We start from the raw sequence: 19,525 nt of genomic DNA on the forward strand, positions 1-19,525 counted from the left end.
ACCTGATGGGGTCCTGACCGAGAGGTGGCCTCTCAGGACGGCATCCTAATCTCTCTGATGGCCTCCATACCTCTCTCCAGACCTGGGCGCTTTCATGGCGGTCTTTTAGTTTGATCCCTGTGGGTTTGGGCTTCAGTTTGGATGCCCACTGCCTCTGTTTGCTGCTTGGGACACACCTGAGACATAAAGAGCCATGGACACACACCTACAACGCCAGCACTCACGAGACCAAAGCAGGAGGATCACTAGTTCAAGGCCAGCCTGGGCTCCATGGTGAACCACCTAGAAAGAGATATGTCCCTTCTCAGCCTGTTCACACGTGTGGGTGGCATTCCTGTACAACGTTGTGAAGCAGAGCTGGGTCAAGGCGCTCCGTCTGGCCTCTAAGCACAGTGTCTCACTCCAGGCCTGTGGTTTTTCTGTCTTCCAACCTCTTAATAAACACCCCCACCCGTTCTCTCCCAGCCCCAGTTTTCATTTCTCTTCTTTCAGTTTCTCTCTGGAGGGAGAGGGGAATGAAGCTGCAGAAATCCTTCTGCTTCCTTGTTAGGAGATAGAGAAGTGAATGCACATTTCTGGAGAGCTTCCAGTCTTCCCCCCACCTTCATGTTGCAAAACCAGAGGATGCTGATAAGGCCTACAGACCAGCGGTTCAGATTGCAAGCCATAAAACCTCCTTTTACTTTCCTCTGGAAACTGATGCTGGAGAGGGAACCTTCCAGTGTGGATTCCTCTGTGCTGGCTGCATCAAAGTCTCAGAGCCTGGAACCTTTGCCCAGAAGTAGGTGACAGGCCATGCAAATGAAGAGTCACCTTCGAAAGCTCTTCAGCCCAGCTGAGCAGGCTTTTTATGATCTTGTTGAGTGTGAGGTGGAGAGGGCTGGGGAGGGAGAGGGAGTAGGATCTGCTCCCCCTTCCCCCTCCCCAGCCCCTCAGCACACTTTGATCTGCACTGTTTGTCTAATCCTCAGCCAAGTGCGCTGGAACTTTAGCCAGAGCAGGAAAAGGAGAAATAGTTTTCCTTTCTTGGGTGGGTTTGTATTTATATAAACCCTTAGTCCTGAAAATGAGCCAAGTGGCAGGCACATGCTCAGAGGGAAGGTGCATGGGATCCAGTGGGATGGTGGGGAAGGCAAGGGCCCTCTCTCTGCTCCTCTGGCCCAGGGCGAACCGGGGTCAGACTGTGTCTGGTGCTTTCAGGGGCCAAGAAGGAGGACAGCGTGGTGTGTCCTCTGCATGTTCTAAGGACGCCTAGGGGCAGGGCTTCTGCAGACAGCAGAGGCGGAGCTAGCAACTTGGTCAGTCAGCTTTGGTACATTGCTACTGTGTGTGCATGCTTCCGGCTGTGGATAGTTACATACATACATGAATGAGCAGCCCCCTCTACACCGTGGAAAGCATGTTGGAGAAGCCTTAGGTGGCCTCTGATGTCAGTCTCCTGTTGATTTACCCGCCTGAGGTTTGTTTTTTTTTTTTTTTTTTTTTGAACAGCTCTTCTCTTTCTCGGGTAGAGGGGGTTTGTCGCTTATGTTTGCTCTTGATTGTTTAAGATTTCTTCTTTTATTGCTTCCACTCAGCTTCATAGTTCCCCTGGCTCTGCTTTCTCTAGGACATAAGGTGACTTACTTTCAGCCCCTCTGGAGCAGTGGTTCTCAACCGTCCTAATGCTCCGACCCTTTAATACAGTTCCTCATGTTGTGGTGATTTCTCAACCATAAAATTATTCTCATTGCTGCTTCATAACTGTGAATTTGCTGCTGTTATGAATCATTGTAAATATCTGATATGTAGGATATCTAATATGTGACCCCTGTGAAAAGGTATTTCCACCCCCACCCCCACCCCCCCACCAAAGGGTCATGGTCCACAGAGAATCACTACTTTATAGAATTCTCTTGTGGAATCTAAAGCAAAGGTCTTGTTCCTTACCAACCTTCACTATTTGTATAGTGTCTGAGCTAGTCTGGGACTGGGGGAGATGCTGAGGATAGTTGTTAAAAGAATTTGGACAGAAAATGACCTTTTACTTTCTTGCTGGTTTCTCTTTTGAACCCAAAGCAAAGCCCTTCCACTTGGGTGACACAGCTTCCCATAGCCTCCCTGGAGTCCTTTCTTTCTCCGGCTCATTCATAAGCTTGGAATGAGCCATGTCGAAATGCCTCCTGAGATGTTCATTCTGGCCCCAGCAATATTGTTTTGTAAGTGTCAGAGCCCCACACGTCCAAGTGGAATCTTCCTGAAGTCCCCACCTGGGTCTCATCTCTAGGAAGCCTGAGGATGCTCAGATGTGGCGCTTCACTTGGCGCGAGTGCCAGAGGAAAGGGAAGTTCATGTCGACAGCGCAGGGAAGCCTGAGCCATGAGGACTGGGAATGAAAGATCACAAATGGCAAAGGGGGCTGGCTTTATGAAAAGGGCTAAGTTTGTGCTGTGAAAGGGGGCTAACCTCGGGTGGAGTTTGGAAAGACACTGCTGGTACCTTTGCCCCTCAGTTCTCCTGGGTGAGTGTCTTGCCACGTGTTTTAGGGATGGCTCTGTGATCCAAGGCCAGAGCTCCCCCATTTTGATCTTTCAGAATATTGCACAGAACATTAATATTAGAATATTTACCCCAAATCCTCATAATTATATGTATAGTATTATTAGTACCTCTCTAAAGGGTTTTAAGTTAAGGCTGGCAGAATTAGGAGTGGTCTTAGATTAGGTCTTCAACTTCACCTGCTATGTTTTATTATGGTCAAGGATAGAAAACAGATTTGTAGCCAGGCATCATGGCTCATGCCAACACTAGCACTTGAAAGGCTGAGCTAAGACGACCACTGTGAATCTAGGCCGGGTTTGGCTACTTAGGGCTTTTCCTTCAGCCTGGGTGATGGTGTAAGGCCGTGCCTCAAAAGAAAATTTTTTCTTTAATTATGAAAGAAAGGTTTTCTTTTTCCTCCCTCCCTCCCTTCCTCCCTCCCTCCCTTCCTCCCTCCCTCCCTTCCTCCCTCCCTCCCTTCCTCCCTCCCTTCCTCCCTCTCTTTCTCCCCTTTCTCCCATTTTTCTTTCTTTCTTTCTTTTTTCTCTTTCTTCTTTTTTTTTAATAGAGTCATTTCTATAGCCCAGGTGGTTTGGAGAACACCTAGCACCAAACAGTCAGTAGTTGATATCCCTGCCACCGAGCTAGGGAGGGGCTTTGACTCCTGATACGCTGTCACAGTACGGTGATCCAGAAAATGTCATGTAGACAGTGGCACAGCTAGTCACAAATTCACCTGACCACAAGGTTAGCACTACCGTTCTGTTTTCACTCAGGAGTTAGGGTCACGTGTGCCCTGTGTGTGAGGGTAGAGTACATTCTCTCACACCTGAATGAAGTGTTTCTTGAGCCCAGACTAGCCCTGCCTACAGATCTGCATTCTGCCTCCTGCCAACTCTTTTCCTGTTTGCCTTGGCTTCCTTCACACTGTCGCCCCAGATAAAAGTCTGTAAAGGGACCCCTTTGCAGTGGAAGTCACCCCTTGTTAGTCTAGAAGAGTCCGGGGTGATGACCCCCCAGGGACTCCCATGGACCAAATGGAATTCTTCTTTGATTGATGTACCTGAGATATTTAGGGTCCCTTTCTCCTTTCTCTCAAAAGGGAGACAGCCTTGTGTAATTAGCAGGCACATGTTAGGGAATGCAGAGCTTGTTTGCCTGGATAGTACACCTGCCACCGAGGGCCTCTGAAAGGTGGAGATTGTCACTTGTACCCGAGGACATTGCACAACAAGACTGACGGGGTGGGGATGCTGTGTGAGTCACCCAAGAGTTATGATTATGGTCGCTGATCCTCCTGTAACTGTCACCTGTCAGCACTTTGGAGCACGTTTGGAAGCAGTTGGAAGTATGTTGCTTCCTGATGATCAGACCATAAACACTCACTGGAGATAAAACCACTCAGAGCATAAACACTCACTGAAGATAGGACCATTCAGAATCAAAGCAGACATGAGCGGTGATCAAACAGAGGTAACAACTTCTTCCCCCTTGTAAAGTCGGCTAGAGCTTAGGGATTCATGATGAAATCAAGTCATCATTTTAGAAGATGATGATTTTGTTTTGTTGTTGCTGTTGTTGTGTGTTGATTGGCATTTGCATCTATCTCTGTCTATCTATCTATCTATCTATCTATCTATCTATCTATCTATCTATCTATCTATCTATCTATCTATCAAAGACAACTTACCTGTGATTTTATCGGCACCAGTGGTCAATTCCAGCCTGCTAGTTGGTTAACTGAACGTGGACTGTTCTGACCAGTTAATGCAAGGGCCAACATTCACAGTCCGGGGACCTGTACCACATACTGTCCAGTGAGGTCAGCATCTCAGCCTCCTGGAGGGCCACCCTCACTGCCAAGTTTCTTCCCCCTGAATATTCCTCTTCAGTCTTTAATGTTCTCTTGTGATCCTCACCTTGGCTATTAAGACCTGTGTGCAGATAATGCTTATTTCTACTGAGCTGGACTCTGTGGAGTCTGTCTCCTATTTTTTCATTCCTTCACTCAGTCTCTTCTTTTATGGTCTGGGTGTTTGTTTTCTCCCCGGATATCATCTGTGTGAATTTTATAAGTTCTTTGTTTTGCATGATATTTATACCTGGCATCTTTAGCCTAGATCCGGTTATTTGTCCTGAACAAACATTTTGACTTGCAACACAATGGCTTACATTGTTGGTATGATAACTTTTTAGTGTTTTTACATAATATGCCCAATTGTGGAGTGCTTTGATGGGGTGGGGGTGGGGCTCATTTCAATGATCAGCTGTTGATTTTTTTTTCTTAATGTCCTAGTAGGACGTGGTGTTCTGTTCTTTAACTGAGGGAAACACAGTTAAGAGTCGCCTGTCATTCTCCTGGCACAAATCTTGAGCCTGAGTAATGAGGCAGTTCTCCACAGCCTTGAGGCACACGGGAGGCTGCATAGTGGCCTCAGTAGACACCAGGATGTGCTCAGGAGGCTTCTCTTCCACATCCTCGCTGATGACCACAAGTGCGCACTTCCCGCAAAAGGAAAGACCATCACTTAAAGCCAAGTGTCAAAGAAGTGAACGATTAAGACCATCTAGTCCCCAAGGACCTATTTACTCTGAATTCATGTTAGACAAAGCTTCAATGTTTACACGGAAACGCTATCCTCATAACCTTTCTGCTCTATACGGTGTCCCTTGTTGTCGTGTCTTACAGTAGCATTTCCCTTGTGTAGGATATTTGAGGGTGTGAACACACTTCTTCATATTATAAATAGAGCAATCCTGTTGTTTTTGTCAGAAATAAAGGCAGGTTGTATTTATTTGTTTGTCAAGTGTGTGTAGTATATGCTTGTGGGGTGCCTGTGTGTGTGTGTGTGTGTGTGTGTGTGTGTGTGTGAAGATACCTATAGATATCAAAAGGGATGTGTCAGATCCCCTGGATCTGGAGTTACAGAGTGTGTATGTGTGTGTGTGCGTGCGTGTGTGTGTGTGTGTGTGTGTGAAGATACCTATAGATATCAAAAGGGATGTGTCAGATCCCCTGGATCTGGAGTTACAGAGTGTGTATGCGTGCGTGCGTGTGTGTGTGTGTGTGTGTGTGTGTGTGTGTGTGTGTGTGTGTGATGATACCTACAGATATCAAAAGGGATGCGTCAGATCCCCTGGATCTGGAGTTCCAGCCTTGTAGAGCTGCCTGGGTGGGTGCTGGGATCCAGACTCTGGTCCTCTGACAGAGCAGGAAGATTTCTTAGCAAACAGCTGGGTCATCTCTCCAGCCCCATAAGAAAGTTTTAGAAATGCAATTATACCAGACTCATGTAATTTCTCCTTAATTTGTTGCTATAATGTCCTCCGTAAACTTACCTTTGTCATAGTGCCTGGCCTCTCTGGGAATTATTGTTTTCGCTTACTTCGCTGTGGATGGCAGATGCATAATAAAATCAAATGTTTTCATTTGAGTTTCTTTAGTTTCTGGCGAGGCAAAGTTTTGGATGTGATAACTGAAGGTCTATCGGATTGTCTCACCGCTGGCCGTCTGGTGCTGACCGTGTGCGTATGTGAATTCTTTATAGATTTGGAAGACTAAGCTTCTGTAGAATCCTGTCTCAAACTTATCAGATGCCAGATATAGTGTTTGGTGGTTTCCATGTGTTATCTAATTTAATTATCACATTATCCCTGTCACGGGACATTCTGATATGGTGTTTAAGAGTTGAATTCGGCAGTTCTTGGTTCAAATTCCACTAATTCCTCTTGTGATTGTTGGTGAACATTATATACCCTGTAAGCCTTCCCTTGTATTATGTTTTTATTTTGTGTCTGGCTGACTAGCTGTCTCCACTCCCATGTATATGGATGTATGTATAAGTATGTATATGTGTATTATGTATATATGTTTGTATGTGTTTGTGTTTGTATGTGTATCTCTCAGCGTGTAGAGGTCAGAGGAAGACATGGGAGTCTCTAGGTTCTAGTGTTTGAACTCAGGACATTAGCTTGGCAAGTGCCTTTGCTATCTGAGCCACCTTGTCAGCCTAGTTCCCCTTTCTATGTATTGAGAATAACTTTCCCTATCTTACAGTGTTGTGAGGACTGAGATAGTACATACCCACGACATCCAGCACATAGCACACGCTCATTTAATGTCCACTGATCCAGTGGGCACTGTTGTTGTTTTTCTTCCCTGGGTTAGATCAGGTTTGCTTTCAGTTCAATATTTATGACAACATTGTAGTATCAAAATTACAGTTATGAAGTAGCCACGAAAATTATTTTATGGTTTGGGAGTCACTGCAACATGTCTTAAAGGGTCGCAGCATTAGGATGGTTGAGAACCACCGCCCTGAGTGGGTACCGTGGAAAAGAGCAGTAGGCTCTTTTTGAAGTAGAGCTTTGCTCAGGCTTATAATTTTGGAGTTAAACCCAAGGCCGGGCAGCTCGTGAGTTTGCACAAGGACAGCACATCATGGCAGAGCAAGCACTCACATCTCTAGCCAGGAAGCAGGGAGAAAGGAGAAGATTCGGGGTCCACAGTTCCACTGGCATGCGTCCAGTGACCCAAGGGCCAACTCAAGACCTCAGCTTGAAGTCTGCAGCTGCTGACCAGCAGACCTGCCATCCAGGGATCACGTTTCGATCTCCGAGGAGCCCCCAGCCTGTAGCCTGGGGCCTTTTGACTTCTTTTCCTCCACAGTATGCTAGTATCTCTTGTGAACTCTCTTGCCACCCAGGAGCAGGACTGAGTGCTTCGTGATTCACAATGAAATGAAAACTCAGGGTTAGAAATTGGGGGTCAACCTGAAGATCCGAAAAGTAAAACAGCCAGCCACTGGCTCTTACCTGGACCTCAGTCTGAAATGGCGATCCTGCCTCCCGGAATCTCAGGAGGAGACTGCATCTGAGACCTATCTTCCCTGTCTTATATTCCCCCCTAGGGCTGGGATTAAAGGCGTGCACCACCGTCATTAAAAGCGTGCACCACCTGATTTCTATGGCAACTAGTGTGGCTACTGGGATTAAAGATGCATGTCATTGTGGCTACTGAGAGTAAAGGTTTGTATCATTGTGGCTACTGGGTTTAAAGGTGTGTGTTACCATAGTCTGGTCCATAAGGCTGACCAGTGGGACTGTTTTACTCTCAGATCTTCAGGCAAGCTTTATTTATTAGAATATGGTTGAAATGCCACTACAGATTTGTGCCTCTATCTTCCTTTGGGTGCCAGGCTCCTGCTCTCACAAGCCTGCCTTGAGGCGGGGACCCCTATCTTCTGCAGTCCTTACACCCATCAGGTAGTTGCTCCACCAAACGGTGCACATCTTAAGCTCTAGCTTGTGTTCAACCTAAGGACGTTTAAATCCGTTGTTTTCCTCAATAACGTACGTATTTCTGACCATTCTTCGAATTTCTGCTAAGGCAAGTTTTCTTAGAGTAGATCACTCCTCAGAATACTGGCACTGTACAATAGATTATTGCTGGTATGGGTGTACTTGAAATGACGATCTATTTGCCTGTTCATATGTTACCTTTTTTCATCAAGCCGACTTTTTACACATACCGTCTTCCACATGTATCCATCCACTATCCTTTACTATGACGGAACGCCTGAGGCAAGCTAGCTGTGTAGAGAAATGCATTTCTTTATTTCATGGTTTTGGAGGCAGAAAGTTCAAACCCCATGACACTGGTTCTGGCAAGGGCCCTCTTTGGTCGCCTTGTCTCACGGCAGATGACCACAGCAGAAGCCTGTGTGGAAAGACAGAGCACACCAAACATTAGGAGCCAGGGGATGGGGAAAGGGGTCCTTCCATTTTCTAAGCACATGGTGGCGATTAACTTAAGATTTTCCTCTTGTCTCTATCTCTTTTCGGAATCTTAACATGTAGGGCAAACCTTCGACACATAGCCCTTGAGGGATAAACCACACCCACAACACGACCAGACGTGGCCTAAACCAAACCACCTACCTGACTCTTTCAAGAGGGCAGAGAGGCTGCTGGTGTTTTAGAAGTTGGTAACCAAGGCTTAAAAATCTACAGTTTATATCCAGTTCTGTCTTGTTTAAAAAAAAAATGGCCTTGTGCTCACCAAAGACGACAGCGTCTTCAACAATAAAACAGCTGTGTGTGGCTGATGCCAGGGATCCTTGCAGGGGATAGGGCTTGGCACCTGCAGTCGCTATCTGGATATGCAGGCAGTCCAGAGCAGATGGAGCTGGGGCCCATGCGGCATGGCAATCAATCAGCAGAGGATTCCCAAGGGGAAAACCGAGAATCCCTAGCTGTACTCGGGTTCCTGGGTGATCTTAGGATTCTAATTTAAAATACCAATGAGGAGCCAGGAGAGGGATGGCCAGGACCAGCTGAAAGCGCTGTGTGCTGGAGGCCCTGGTGGTTCTGTGAGTCACTGTAGGCTGCCTGGATTGCCCAGATGTACAGCTCTTAGCAACTAGAACTCAGACATCTGGCTTAGCCACGGATGCTAGACTGGATGGCTTCCAGGTGTCAGCGAGCTCTGACTTGCTCTTACTCCATCCCTTGTATTGCTTTGACACCACTTACTGTTGCCATTTGTAGCTGGCATCTTTGTTTCTAATCATTACCTGGCTGGTGTCGGAGGACACACGATTCTGACACATAGGTGTCCCCAAGACCAACCGATGGTACTAGATTGACATTTGCATTACTTCTTATATTTGCGGGGATTTGGTGAATGGACTAGTGGCCGTTCTTAGTGTGCAAAGCCACAGAAAAATGGTCCATTTGAGGAATTGACACAAGCCATAATCATTCCAGAGGAGAGAACTGTTAATTCCAAGTTCCAGTCCCACGATTTTGAGTCAAAATTCAAGAAGGCTTTAATAAATACTGGCCAGGTGGATGGGCTCTAGCTAGGTCCACCTCTGGGTTCCCATAAAATAGCCATGAGTCACATTTTGCAGAAGCTTCAAAACTTATAATTTATTGCATTTCCCATCTGGTCCCATCAGGGGCAAGCATACATCCTGACGTATTTCCTGCCTATGTACCTCCTGCTTATGACCAATCAGAGGCAAGCATACATACATCCTGATTTATTTCCTGCTCACTTACTTCCTACACACATGTGATCCAGAGCATCCAGCACAGATGGTTCAAACAAACAGAGGACAAACAGAAACGTATTCTTTTTTTTTTTTTTTTTTTTTTTTTTGTGTTTTTCGAGACAGGGTTTCTCTGTGGCTTTGGAGCCTGTCCTGGAACTAGCTCTGTAGACCAGGCTGGTCTCGAACTCACAGAGATCCGCCTGCCTCTGCCTCCCGAGTGCTGGGATTAAAGGCGTACGCCACCATCGCCCGGCCAGAAACATATTCTTAACTGTCTCAAGTGCAAACAGCCTTCAAGGTATATTTTTCCTGCTTTGGTCTCACAAGAACCTCAACTGGGGAAAATGCCCCTAACCAGATTGGCCTTTGGGTAAACCTGTGGTACCTTTTCTTGATTGATGATAAATGTGGAGGGCCCAGCTCACTGTGGGCAGGCCTACCTCTGGCCTGGAGGCCCTGAGCTGAACAAGCCAATAAGCAGCATTTCTCCATGGTCTCTGCTTCATCTCCTGCCTCCAGGTTTCTTCCCTGTTTAAGTTCCTACCCTGACTTCCCAGTAGCAATGAACTGTTATCTGAAACTTGTAAGCTGTACTTAGCCCCTTTCTCTGGACTTGTTTATGGTCATGGGTTTTATCACAACAAAGGAGACCCTAAGTGAGGTGGCAGCTTCTTCATTTGTAAAATGCAGATGAGCCCTCAGTGGGATGTGGTGCAGACTTACATGATGTTCATAGACTCCAGGGTTCTGATTCCATACGGGATGTGCTCCATCATTGTGAGCTCAGCTGAAATGTGTGTGTTTGAGTGTGCGTGTGTGTGTGTGTGTGTATGTGTGTGTGGCTGCGCATGCCATGTGAATATATGAAGACGAGGACAACTTTGCAGAGTTAGGTCTTTCCTTCTACTTCCCATGTGGGTTCTGAGGATTGAACTCAGGTCATCAGACTTTTGCTGCAAGTAGATAACGCACTGAGCCACCTTGCCGATTTAACTACAGGATCTGAAGCAAAAGTGCTTTCTGTCCTTGTATATCACCGTATACCCTGGAGTCTCTAGAACTTCAAATGGTCATCCAAACTGATGAATCTCAGTAGGATCTTTCCCCAATTTGGCATGCCTCTTTGTGTCCTTGGTTTGAGTTACTTGCTTCTAGGCTTAAGCAGGGCCATCAGGCAAAAATAAGGACTATCAGGAGCTAGACACTGTTGACTGAGTATTCTAAGCAGAGAAGCCTGGAGGACTGGACCTGAGGATTGGAGGAGGAAGGACAAGGTGCCCGGATGAGGGATCTGCCAGGGGGAAGCTCAGAAGTGGAAGTTGCTGCTCCTCCTGAAAAGCTAATGATTTCGTGGCAGAAAGATGACATACAGGTGTGCCCAGTGTCTGATTTCTCGTAGGTATTGAGTTAATCCATTAAGTTAATCACATGTTTCTACTAGGCAGGCCCTGTTAGTCATGTGATAATACCGTGTGCTTTTGACTCGGCACTCAGGAAATCCTCTTGTCTGGGAGGTGGGACTGTGGTTCTGCTGTTTCCCGTGTTAACACCTTGAGCCTGCCGCCTGCCCAGATCATTTACACAGAACTTTGCTGCCAGCCTGCTAGCGCTGCCGAAACCCCATATGCCCAAATCTCAGTTACGAGCCCCTCACTGGCAGCCCTGCCTGGCTGGCATGAAGATCTCAGGAGTCAGTTGGAAAAGAAAGGTGATCGTGGCAGGTGCTTCCTTCGTCTGGAGGTCACACCTTCTCGTGACTGCCTTCATCACGTATAAGAGCACTCTCCATGGTGATGTGCTGAGCATCTGGGCAGCTGGCACTAGAACCCTGCAGTCGAGCCATGCTGGCTACATGCTGGTTCTCTGTCTCCCTGTCTATAGACCATTTACTTCCTCACTACTGGCCTTCTGCCTCCCTTCCCCACCTTGAAAGGGCTGTGTTTCTCTGTGTAAACGAGTTCCATTCTTTTGGACCTGTTTCCTGATGATTTTTTTTCTCTCTCTCTCTCTCTTCTTTGCAGGGGAGTTGCTGAGCCAGCCCAGGCCAGAAGGGGTGGCAGAGATCATCTGTCCCAAGAATGGCAGTGAGCGAGTGAATGTGGCCTTGGTTTACCCACCTACACCGACTGTGATCAGCCCCTGTTCCAAGTGAGTCCCCGAGTCCCACCAGCCCCTGCTCCTTGTTGCAGATTCTGGCTCGGTAGTTGTGATAGCCCAAAGCCAAATTCAACCATGAGTGCATAAACCTTGAAAAATCCAGAGGGCAGGCGCATCTCAAGTGGCAAAATAGAAACTTATTTTTCCTGCTTTTGTGTGATATTTTACTTTGTTGATGAGGTCAACATTTTTTTAAAAAAAGCTTCTCAGATGTATAATTCATAAACCACAGAGTTTACTCATTTAAAATGTACATATATTTCATTGGCTTGTAGTCTATTTTCTGGTATGTACAACCAGAAAAATATATGGCCCCCCAATAGCATTAATGCAGAGCTTTGTTGAGAAGCTGTTAGGGTCCACGTGAGCCTCATTCTTGTCCCAAGTGAGCGCTCTTAACTGTCATTGCAGAATTAAATGGCTTTCACTTCAAAGAACGACAAGGGGCCATTAAGTCAGAAAAGCCTGCAGAAAATCTATAATGATCTGATTTTTGCAGGGGTCTCTCATTCTTTAATCAGTCCCAGAAAAGCAAAGACTGTGGACTGGCGACAACCTTTCCCCCAGATGGACTGACGGGGAATGCTCATGTGCAGATAAATATTCACACAGGATATGTGCTGCACAGTCTACAGAAGACACATCCTGTTGGCTCGAGGTTTTTACCAGTATGTTTCTGTCATACTAGAAACCAAAGGGGCTGCTCTTAAACCAAGGTGAAATGACTCGAACTTGGTAAATCAGCAACCACAGATCTTCCTGGATTGAAGCTCGCTGTCTTGGTGACAGCACCCGTCACTGATTGGCCCGGTGGCCACAGTCGGGCAGCATCCTGGTTTGCTGGTCATAGAGTATGCCTGCCCTCCCTACACATGCACACGATGGACAAGGTTTTATAAGGCATTCGGAAGTTTGCCCTTGAGAACCGTGACCTCTCTATCATCCGGTCAATGTAGGTAGAAGGACAAAACCAGGCTTTCTTCACCAGGAACCTGCAGTCTGGTCATATGCCAGAGCTCTGTGGTTAGGGGTGTCACCCAGGCAGGGCAGCTTTCCTCCTGTTATGTGCTTCCTGTACAGCCAGGTCTCTGTGATGTTGTAATACATCAGCAGTAGAAGGCAAAGCCCCCATTTCCTCCAAACTGGACAGCCCACTAGGCAAAGCCTATCCAATAGGGCTGTGCTGGAAACTACCCCAAGCACCTAAGGGAAATTCCTCTCTAATACTAGTTTCAGGGTGCTCTTTTAACTAGAATGCACCTGGCATCATCCATCCCTGATGGGGTTTTGAGGTACTTCTCAGGGACCACAGTGGAATCACACAAGGAGCCCTATTAATGTGCATCTCCCCTGCCCTGAACATATCACAACCCAGGCATTCGCCAGCCTTGCCGTTTCATTGGGTCTGTGTCTTCTGCTCCTTGCCTTTCAGATACACCAGGGCAGGGGTAAAGGGGTATGATAGAAGCAGTAGGGTTCAGGACACAATATATTTCGTATTGATGTAAATGTGCCTGAGCCACCAGAGACACTAATCTCTTGTTTTCACGTGGATCCTTGCTATTTAATAGACAAGATAGATACAGCAGTTGAATATCGGCTTGTGCCAGACTCCCTGGTGGCACAGAGCCGGAGTTATCAGGCCAGTCCCATGGGCGGCTTTGTAATCTACCACAGAAAGACCCCGTTATCAACCTGGGAACAAAACCATGCTATCAGCCTCTCCTTGACAGTTTATTGAATCTAAATGAACAACCAGCTTTAGATTTGGGCATCACCGGAATGCCTATTGATTCAGACCTCTCTAGTTGCTGGAGAGAAACACTCCTGGGGTCTGAAAACCTGTTGATGTAGCAAATATTAGCTGGCTTGGTGGTATAATTCTCAGCTCCAGGTGAAGGGCTATTCCCTAACTATGAAAGTTTTGCATCTTTGGCAAGACTAATTTTTTTTAGTACGGAGACCAGGATAAATGCTCATTCTCATGACTCTGGATAAGAGCCTGTGCCTATGGGATAAAGTTTAAAGCATCCACACACCCCAGCCGTGAGCACAAAACAAGAGTGAATATGCAGGCTAGGCCACGCCCACCGGGATGTCAGAAGCATAACTGACAGTGTGTCCTAAACCACAGATAGCAGTCAGAGGGGCAGCCACTGAGTCGTGTGGTTTTGACCTAAGCCTGAGGCTTGGTGTCCCAGCAGGACCATCAACCCAAGACTGAGCCCTGCCCTTGCAGCTCCAGGCAGTTAAGTAGCTCACACAATAAGTGATCTCTTCCTCTCTAGCAGCCCATAAAATATAGGCAGATGGGCAAGACCCGACTGTCCTCAGCAGGCACATACATCAGAATGTCCAGAGACAGTTGTCAGGTGTGCCTCTCTGAAGAGACACTGGAGTCACTGGGTCGGTTCTAAAGTATGTTTGTTGGACTTTGTCTCCTTGGTTTCTCTGCCCCTCTAAGGATGGCCTCTCAGCCAAGAGCCCTTCGCTTTCCCCATTGAACCTTTGCACAGTCAACCACAAAGGAGAACCTGGTATACACAACAGTGTTGTCAGCCACTCTTGGCTAGGGTGATATTCTCTTCCTGTCAATAAAGGATAAAGAGTCCCGGAAAGTATGTTGGGACAACAGGTGCTAACCAGAACAGTCCCGGATACCAGAATAAACCCCTGCTCTCTGTCCTTGACTTTGGTCTTTTAATGCTTTTGAAGGAAGTCTCTCCAAGCCTTTATTTGCCCAATTTCCTTGCTCCTAGGGTATCAGAAACTTGGCATTTAATGGACTGCCTTCAGCCATATGTGAAACTGTGATAGAGTAGAGTTTACAAACAGAAAAGAATCTATGGTGGCTATTTAGTGCTGCCTTATGAATCCCATCTTTTCTGTTTCTTAGGAAACTTTCCAGGTGTAAACTTTTAAAAACAGCAGCAAAAGCCGGGTGTGTGTGTAGAGAGAGGACTCTGCAGTGTCGTTGTGTTAAGAGTGCTAACTGCTCTTGGAGAGGAGCCAAGATTGATTCCCAGCACCCACATGGCATGGCTCATGCCAGCACGTAACTCCAGCTCCCAGGTCTCCTCTAGCCTCTGCACCCGCACCCACGTACACACACACACACACACACACACACACACAAACAATTAAAAAAACAACAAAAATGTCCAGGCATTTTTCTCCTATGAAAGAGAGGTGGATAGTAAGGAGTAAATAGTAGGTTTGGGGGTTGAGGGCTCATAGTAGGTCTTTGCTTGAGGGCTCATTCTCCACGAGGCTTACCGCTGTGACTTGCCTTGGGTGATTGAGGCCTCTCCCAGCATTCCATTGAGAAGAGGTTTCAGGAATGGAGGCGATGCTATTGTTCCCCGTGCCCTTCTTGCTCTGGAGGAGAAATAGGTACCTGGAGACGTCTTGGGCACTTTGCTAATCTGCTCAAATGTGAATTATTTCCACACTTTGGAAGTATATTGGTGAAGGATCCCTTTACAGTCATGGAGTCATGATTGTGGTCACATGGGATGGCCAGGAATCTGATAGCAGAAGTGCTCAAAGACACAAACAAACAATAACCGTCCTCGACATGGAGTTTGTCAGACAGTTCGAAAGCTCTGTTGATGTCTAATTTACACAGTGCTTGATGATTCTCGGTGTGTTTCAAGTGGTGTGACTGCTCCCCTCATCACCACTGTCTTATTTGAAAGCGTCCCCGTCACCCTAAGAATGGCATGCTAACTGCCATAACTTGTGTCTGATCTAGTGTGGCATCTCGTTTGTGTAGCCAGTGTCTTTAGTATCATTTTGCAGAATGGTTTTAGTAGCTGATGTGTTGGTGTTAAGCAAATTCTTAAATCTGAAATAAGTTCTCATAATTCCTTTGTGACTGGCACATCTCAGTCCTAACAGAATGTGGTAATTGACTTGCACCATGTATCTCTCCCAGCCCCTTGTTTCCTGGGTGATGAAGGAGAGGTTGAGTGGCTTGGACGGAGGTGAGGAGCTTCCTTCAGAACTTCCTAGTTGTAGCCTCTTGACAGTTCAACACCCAAGCATGCTATCCCATGGGTGTGAGGAATTGGTGATCACTTGGGGATTGTAACAAAGCCCCACCTCTCTTAGACACCAGAATCAGAAGGTTCTCAAGTCTTTGTATAAAATGGCACAAGCTTGGCCTGTGGTGCTTGCCTATAGTCCTGACACTCGGGAGGATGGTGAGTTCTAGACCAGCCTGAGCTACATGGTAAGACCCTGTCTTGGAAAAAAAATACCTTATTAATTAAATAAAATGATGTAAAACTTGTATGTACTTTCTGCATACCCTCCTGTATACTTTATATCGCCCCTAGATGACGTTGACACACTAGAAGTGCTGTAATTGTTCCATCAGATAATGTAGAGACCAATGGCGAAGGAAAGCGTATGGCCAGTACGGATACACTGGCTCCGCGCACCAGTGTTCTCAATCTGCCGTTGGTTTCATCTGAGGATGCAGTCTCAAGATGGCATGGAAGGAGGAGGCTGAGTGGACTTGCGGTGGGAACAGTAGAGAGAAAATAGACGGTTGATTGCTTTATACTTTGAAAAATATTTACTTTGGACGATTTCATATGGACATATATTTTAATGATCCACCACTCCTTCCCCAGTTACTTTATGCTCAGATCCATTCACCAACTCCTCCCAACTTCATGTCCTCGTATTTGTTTGAAATAATCCACTAAGTCCACTCTGTGCTGCCCATGTAATCATAGGTTGGGAGGCCATCTGCTAGGATTACAGCCTCACAGAAAACTGACTCTCCCCCAGAAGCCATCAGCTGTCAGTAACTTCTCACCTTAATGGGTGGAGGATTGAGAATTTATTTGGAATTACCCTACACAGGGGATAATGTTCTTCCTAGAAGCCATAGGATGCCAAAGAAAAAGCCCAGTGCCAGATGAAGGATACCTCCATGGAGTTGTTGGCTAAAGTGTCATGGTGATACCCCAGAACAGTGCAGGGTATTGCCATTGTCTCTTGGTTACTCACCTGAACTTGACATTATGACCCTACTGCTGAAAATACCATGTCCTTTGATCACAGGATGTGGAAAAATCAAGTTGGTACTATTCAGGAAGCTTCTTCCTGCTGGTTAGCTCATCATCAACTGTCTTACCCACCAATAAACTCTGTGAGCTACAGTGAGCGGCCAGCACGGCAGAGTAGGCTCATGGATGCCCTAGAGGCATGACTGTTTAGTAGGTAACCAACTCTTTTCTGATTAGATTTAAAGCCCACTCCACAGGAAGAAACACATGCCTGCTACTATAAATCTAGCCAAGAACCTAAGGGTAAGCCTACTACTACTGTTTTGTAAAGGGACCTAGTAGCACGCTGCACTCTAAATTCTTGCTTCTATACCTGTAGATTGGTATGGCTCTCAGACCTCATCGGAGAAGTATTTCGGTGTGGTAGATGGTAGTAGCTATTGCCGAAACTCACATCTGGTCAAGATGCAGAGAATAAATGTCTGCTGAGTGCTCTGATACAAATGGGACTTCTATGTCAAATTCCTGCCCGCCATGCTTAGGGACTGTTGTAGGAAGGGGTCCCAATGATTGTAAGGGGTCCCAGAGATTGGGGGGGAACCAGAACAAAACAAGGTGTTCCAGAGAGAGAGTTTTGAAATGCATATCTCAGCTCTACCCTCGTTTGTCACCTTCTGGACAAGAAAGACTCCTATACTTTGTGATCTCCCAACTTCTGCAGTCACCTGCACAAGCTAGTCAACATTCCAGAATCTGTTGCACTTTCGTTTGTGAATCTTTGCAGTCTCTTTTTCTGGTTGAAACCCTTAATGTTCTAGTCTGCGGGTGTGTGAGCTTCTGGGCAAACGGTAGATACCCAGCCACTCTTTGTTTTCAGGTGTCCTGCACCTGAATATTGTTCTCTTTTTCTTTCCCAGGAAATTCTGACCAGTGTCCTCCTCCACTAACCAAACTAACTGTGTGTACTCTGTTATAAACAAACCCCAATTTTCCTGTGAAAACCAGAAAGAATTCAACAGGCTAGCCAAAAAAAACCAACAAAACCCAAACCATTTACCTCCCAGTATACTGGCATACCACACATGTTCTTTTGTGTGGTTCCTTTAGTGGGCTGATCCTGGAACATGCAGGATGTATGAATGTCTGTTTTTTATTTCTTAATAGTTGACCTTTCTCTTGTGGTGGTATCATGTCTGTGTGCTCCATCACCTGGGAAGAGGTGGAAGTTCATAGAAAATAAAGAAGTTAGTTCTAAGGGACTGGAGAGATGGCTCAGAGGTAAAGAGCACTGACTGCTCTTGTAGAGGTCCTGAGTTCAATTCCCAGCAACCACATGTTGGCTCACAACCATCGATAATGAGATCTGGCGCCCTCTTCTGGCATGCAGGCATACATGCCAGCAAAACTGTATGCATAATAAATAAATCTTTATTTAAAAAGGAAAGTTAGTTCTGACTTAGGCAGATGGTGTGTTAATGGAATTAACAAGAATGTTCTTTGTGGCTTAAAAGTGTTTAGCTAAGCATTTGCACTTTCCAGAGTGGATTAACAATAGAGGACAGAGTTGAGATACGCATTGCAAACTTCAGTTGTTCTGACAAACCTTACTGATTGCCTGTGTACAGTAGAGTTCACATCTCAGCGAGAGTCCAGTAGATACCAGTTTCTTGCTATTCTAAGTATTCTGAAAAGCAGTGATTGCTTCATTACAGGAAATTCTGCAGTGACATTGTTATGACATAAGGATATTTAAGACCCACTGAAATACCCTTTTATATATACAATCGGGCGAAGACTGTGGCCTTTAGCTCACCAAATAATTAGGCAAGAATTTTAAAGTCTCCCTCGTTTAGTTACTATGGATCTGCAAACATTTTAAGGAGAAATGGAATGATCTGAATTTGGCTTTATCACAATGGACCATATTCATTGACCACAGAATTTTAAACAGAAAGTGGGGGTGGGGGGTTCTGGTATTTACAGTTACGTGTGGAGGTTGCCTGTCTGGAGGCTCTCTGATGATTTGATTTATTTATTTTGTCCTTGGCAAGGAGGGACAAGCCCATGGCCTGGCTGCCTTTCCTGGCTGGGAGGAACTGTATTTCTTGAATTCTCTAGTCTCCCGTCAGCCACATTGATCCTGGAATTCTCCCTCTCTGCTTAGGTATCTCCACACTTTCTTGGACAATTAAGTGGAAAGGATAGTGCTTCTTTCCCTCTGCCACCATTTTTACTGTACCCAATCTGTGGCTTTAGGAGCACCAAGTTTTAAGGGTAAGTCTCTGGGAATCACAGAGTCTCTGGAATGGGTATGGCCATAAGAACCTGGAGCACGTAGGGAGAAGATGGGGTGGTTGGGGATGAAGGAGCATCCGTAGGGCAGAGTCCAAGACACTCGTGTGTAGCCTCACTCATGCTTGGGACAGAGAAGTAGCAAAATGCTTCATTCTTCGCTTGACTTAAAATATTTTGATGAGTCAGGAATCTTAGATCTATGTTGGGGAAAAAAGTGTGTGTGTGTGTGTGTGTGTGTGTGTGTGTGTGCGCGCACGTGTGTGTAATTTCCTTATTGTACAGTCTATAACAACACCAGGAAGAGAGCAAGTTGGTTAACACCTCGTGTAACTTTGTAAAAACAATATTTATTTTTCTCAAGTTTGAGCTTTGGGGTTCCACTGCACTATCTTGAATCTCCCTTCCTCCCTCTGTCTCTCCTCCTCCCTTTCTCCTTCCCTCCCTTTCTCTCCCTCCCTCATTTCTCTCATTCCT

At 46.1% G+C, this 19,525-nt stretch overlaps 1 protein-coding gene across 2 annotated transcripts in view; it reads left to right on the forward strand.

Moving 5' to 3' along the window:
• Mfhas1 (malignant fibrous histiocytoma amplified sequence 1) overlaps positions 1-19,525 on the forward strand; it is an 81,916-nt gene that overhangs the window by 54,987 nt on the left and 7,404 nt on the right. Inside the window, exons 2-3 of one of the 2 annotated variants that reach the window (XR_001229286.2) lie at positions 11,600-11,726; positions 18,921-19,030. Coding sequence is in view for 1 of the 2 variants with exons in the window: in XM_005362525.3 (XP_005362582.1) it covers positions 11,600-11,726 (127 nt within the window). In the remaining variant the exon portion in view is untranslated. The remainder of the gene's footprint in view (positions 1-11,599; positions 11,727-18,920; positions 19,031-19,525) is intronic. The other variant, XM_005362525.3, reaches the window with a different exon arrangement.

The sequence above is a fragment of the Microtus ochrogaster genome, linkage group LG7_11 (genome assembly GCF_000317375.1).
Source record: "Microtus ochrogaster isolate Prairie Vole_2 linkage group LG7_11, MicOch1.0, whole genome shotgun sequence".
NCBI classification, from domain to species: domain Eukaryota; kingdom Metazoa; phylum Chordata; class Mammalia; order Rodentia; family Cricetidae; genus Microtus; species Microtus ochrogaster.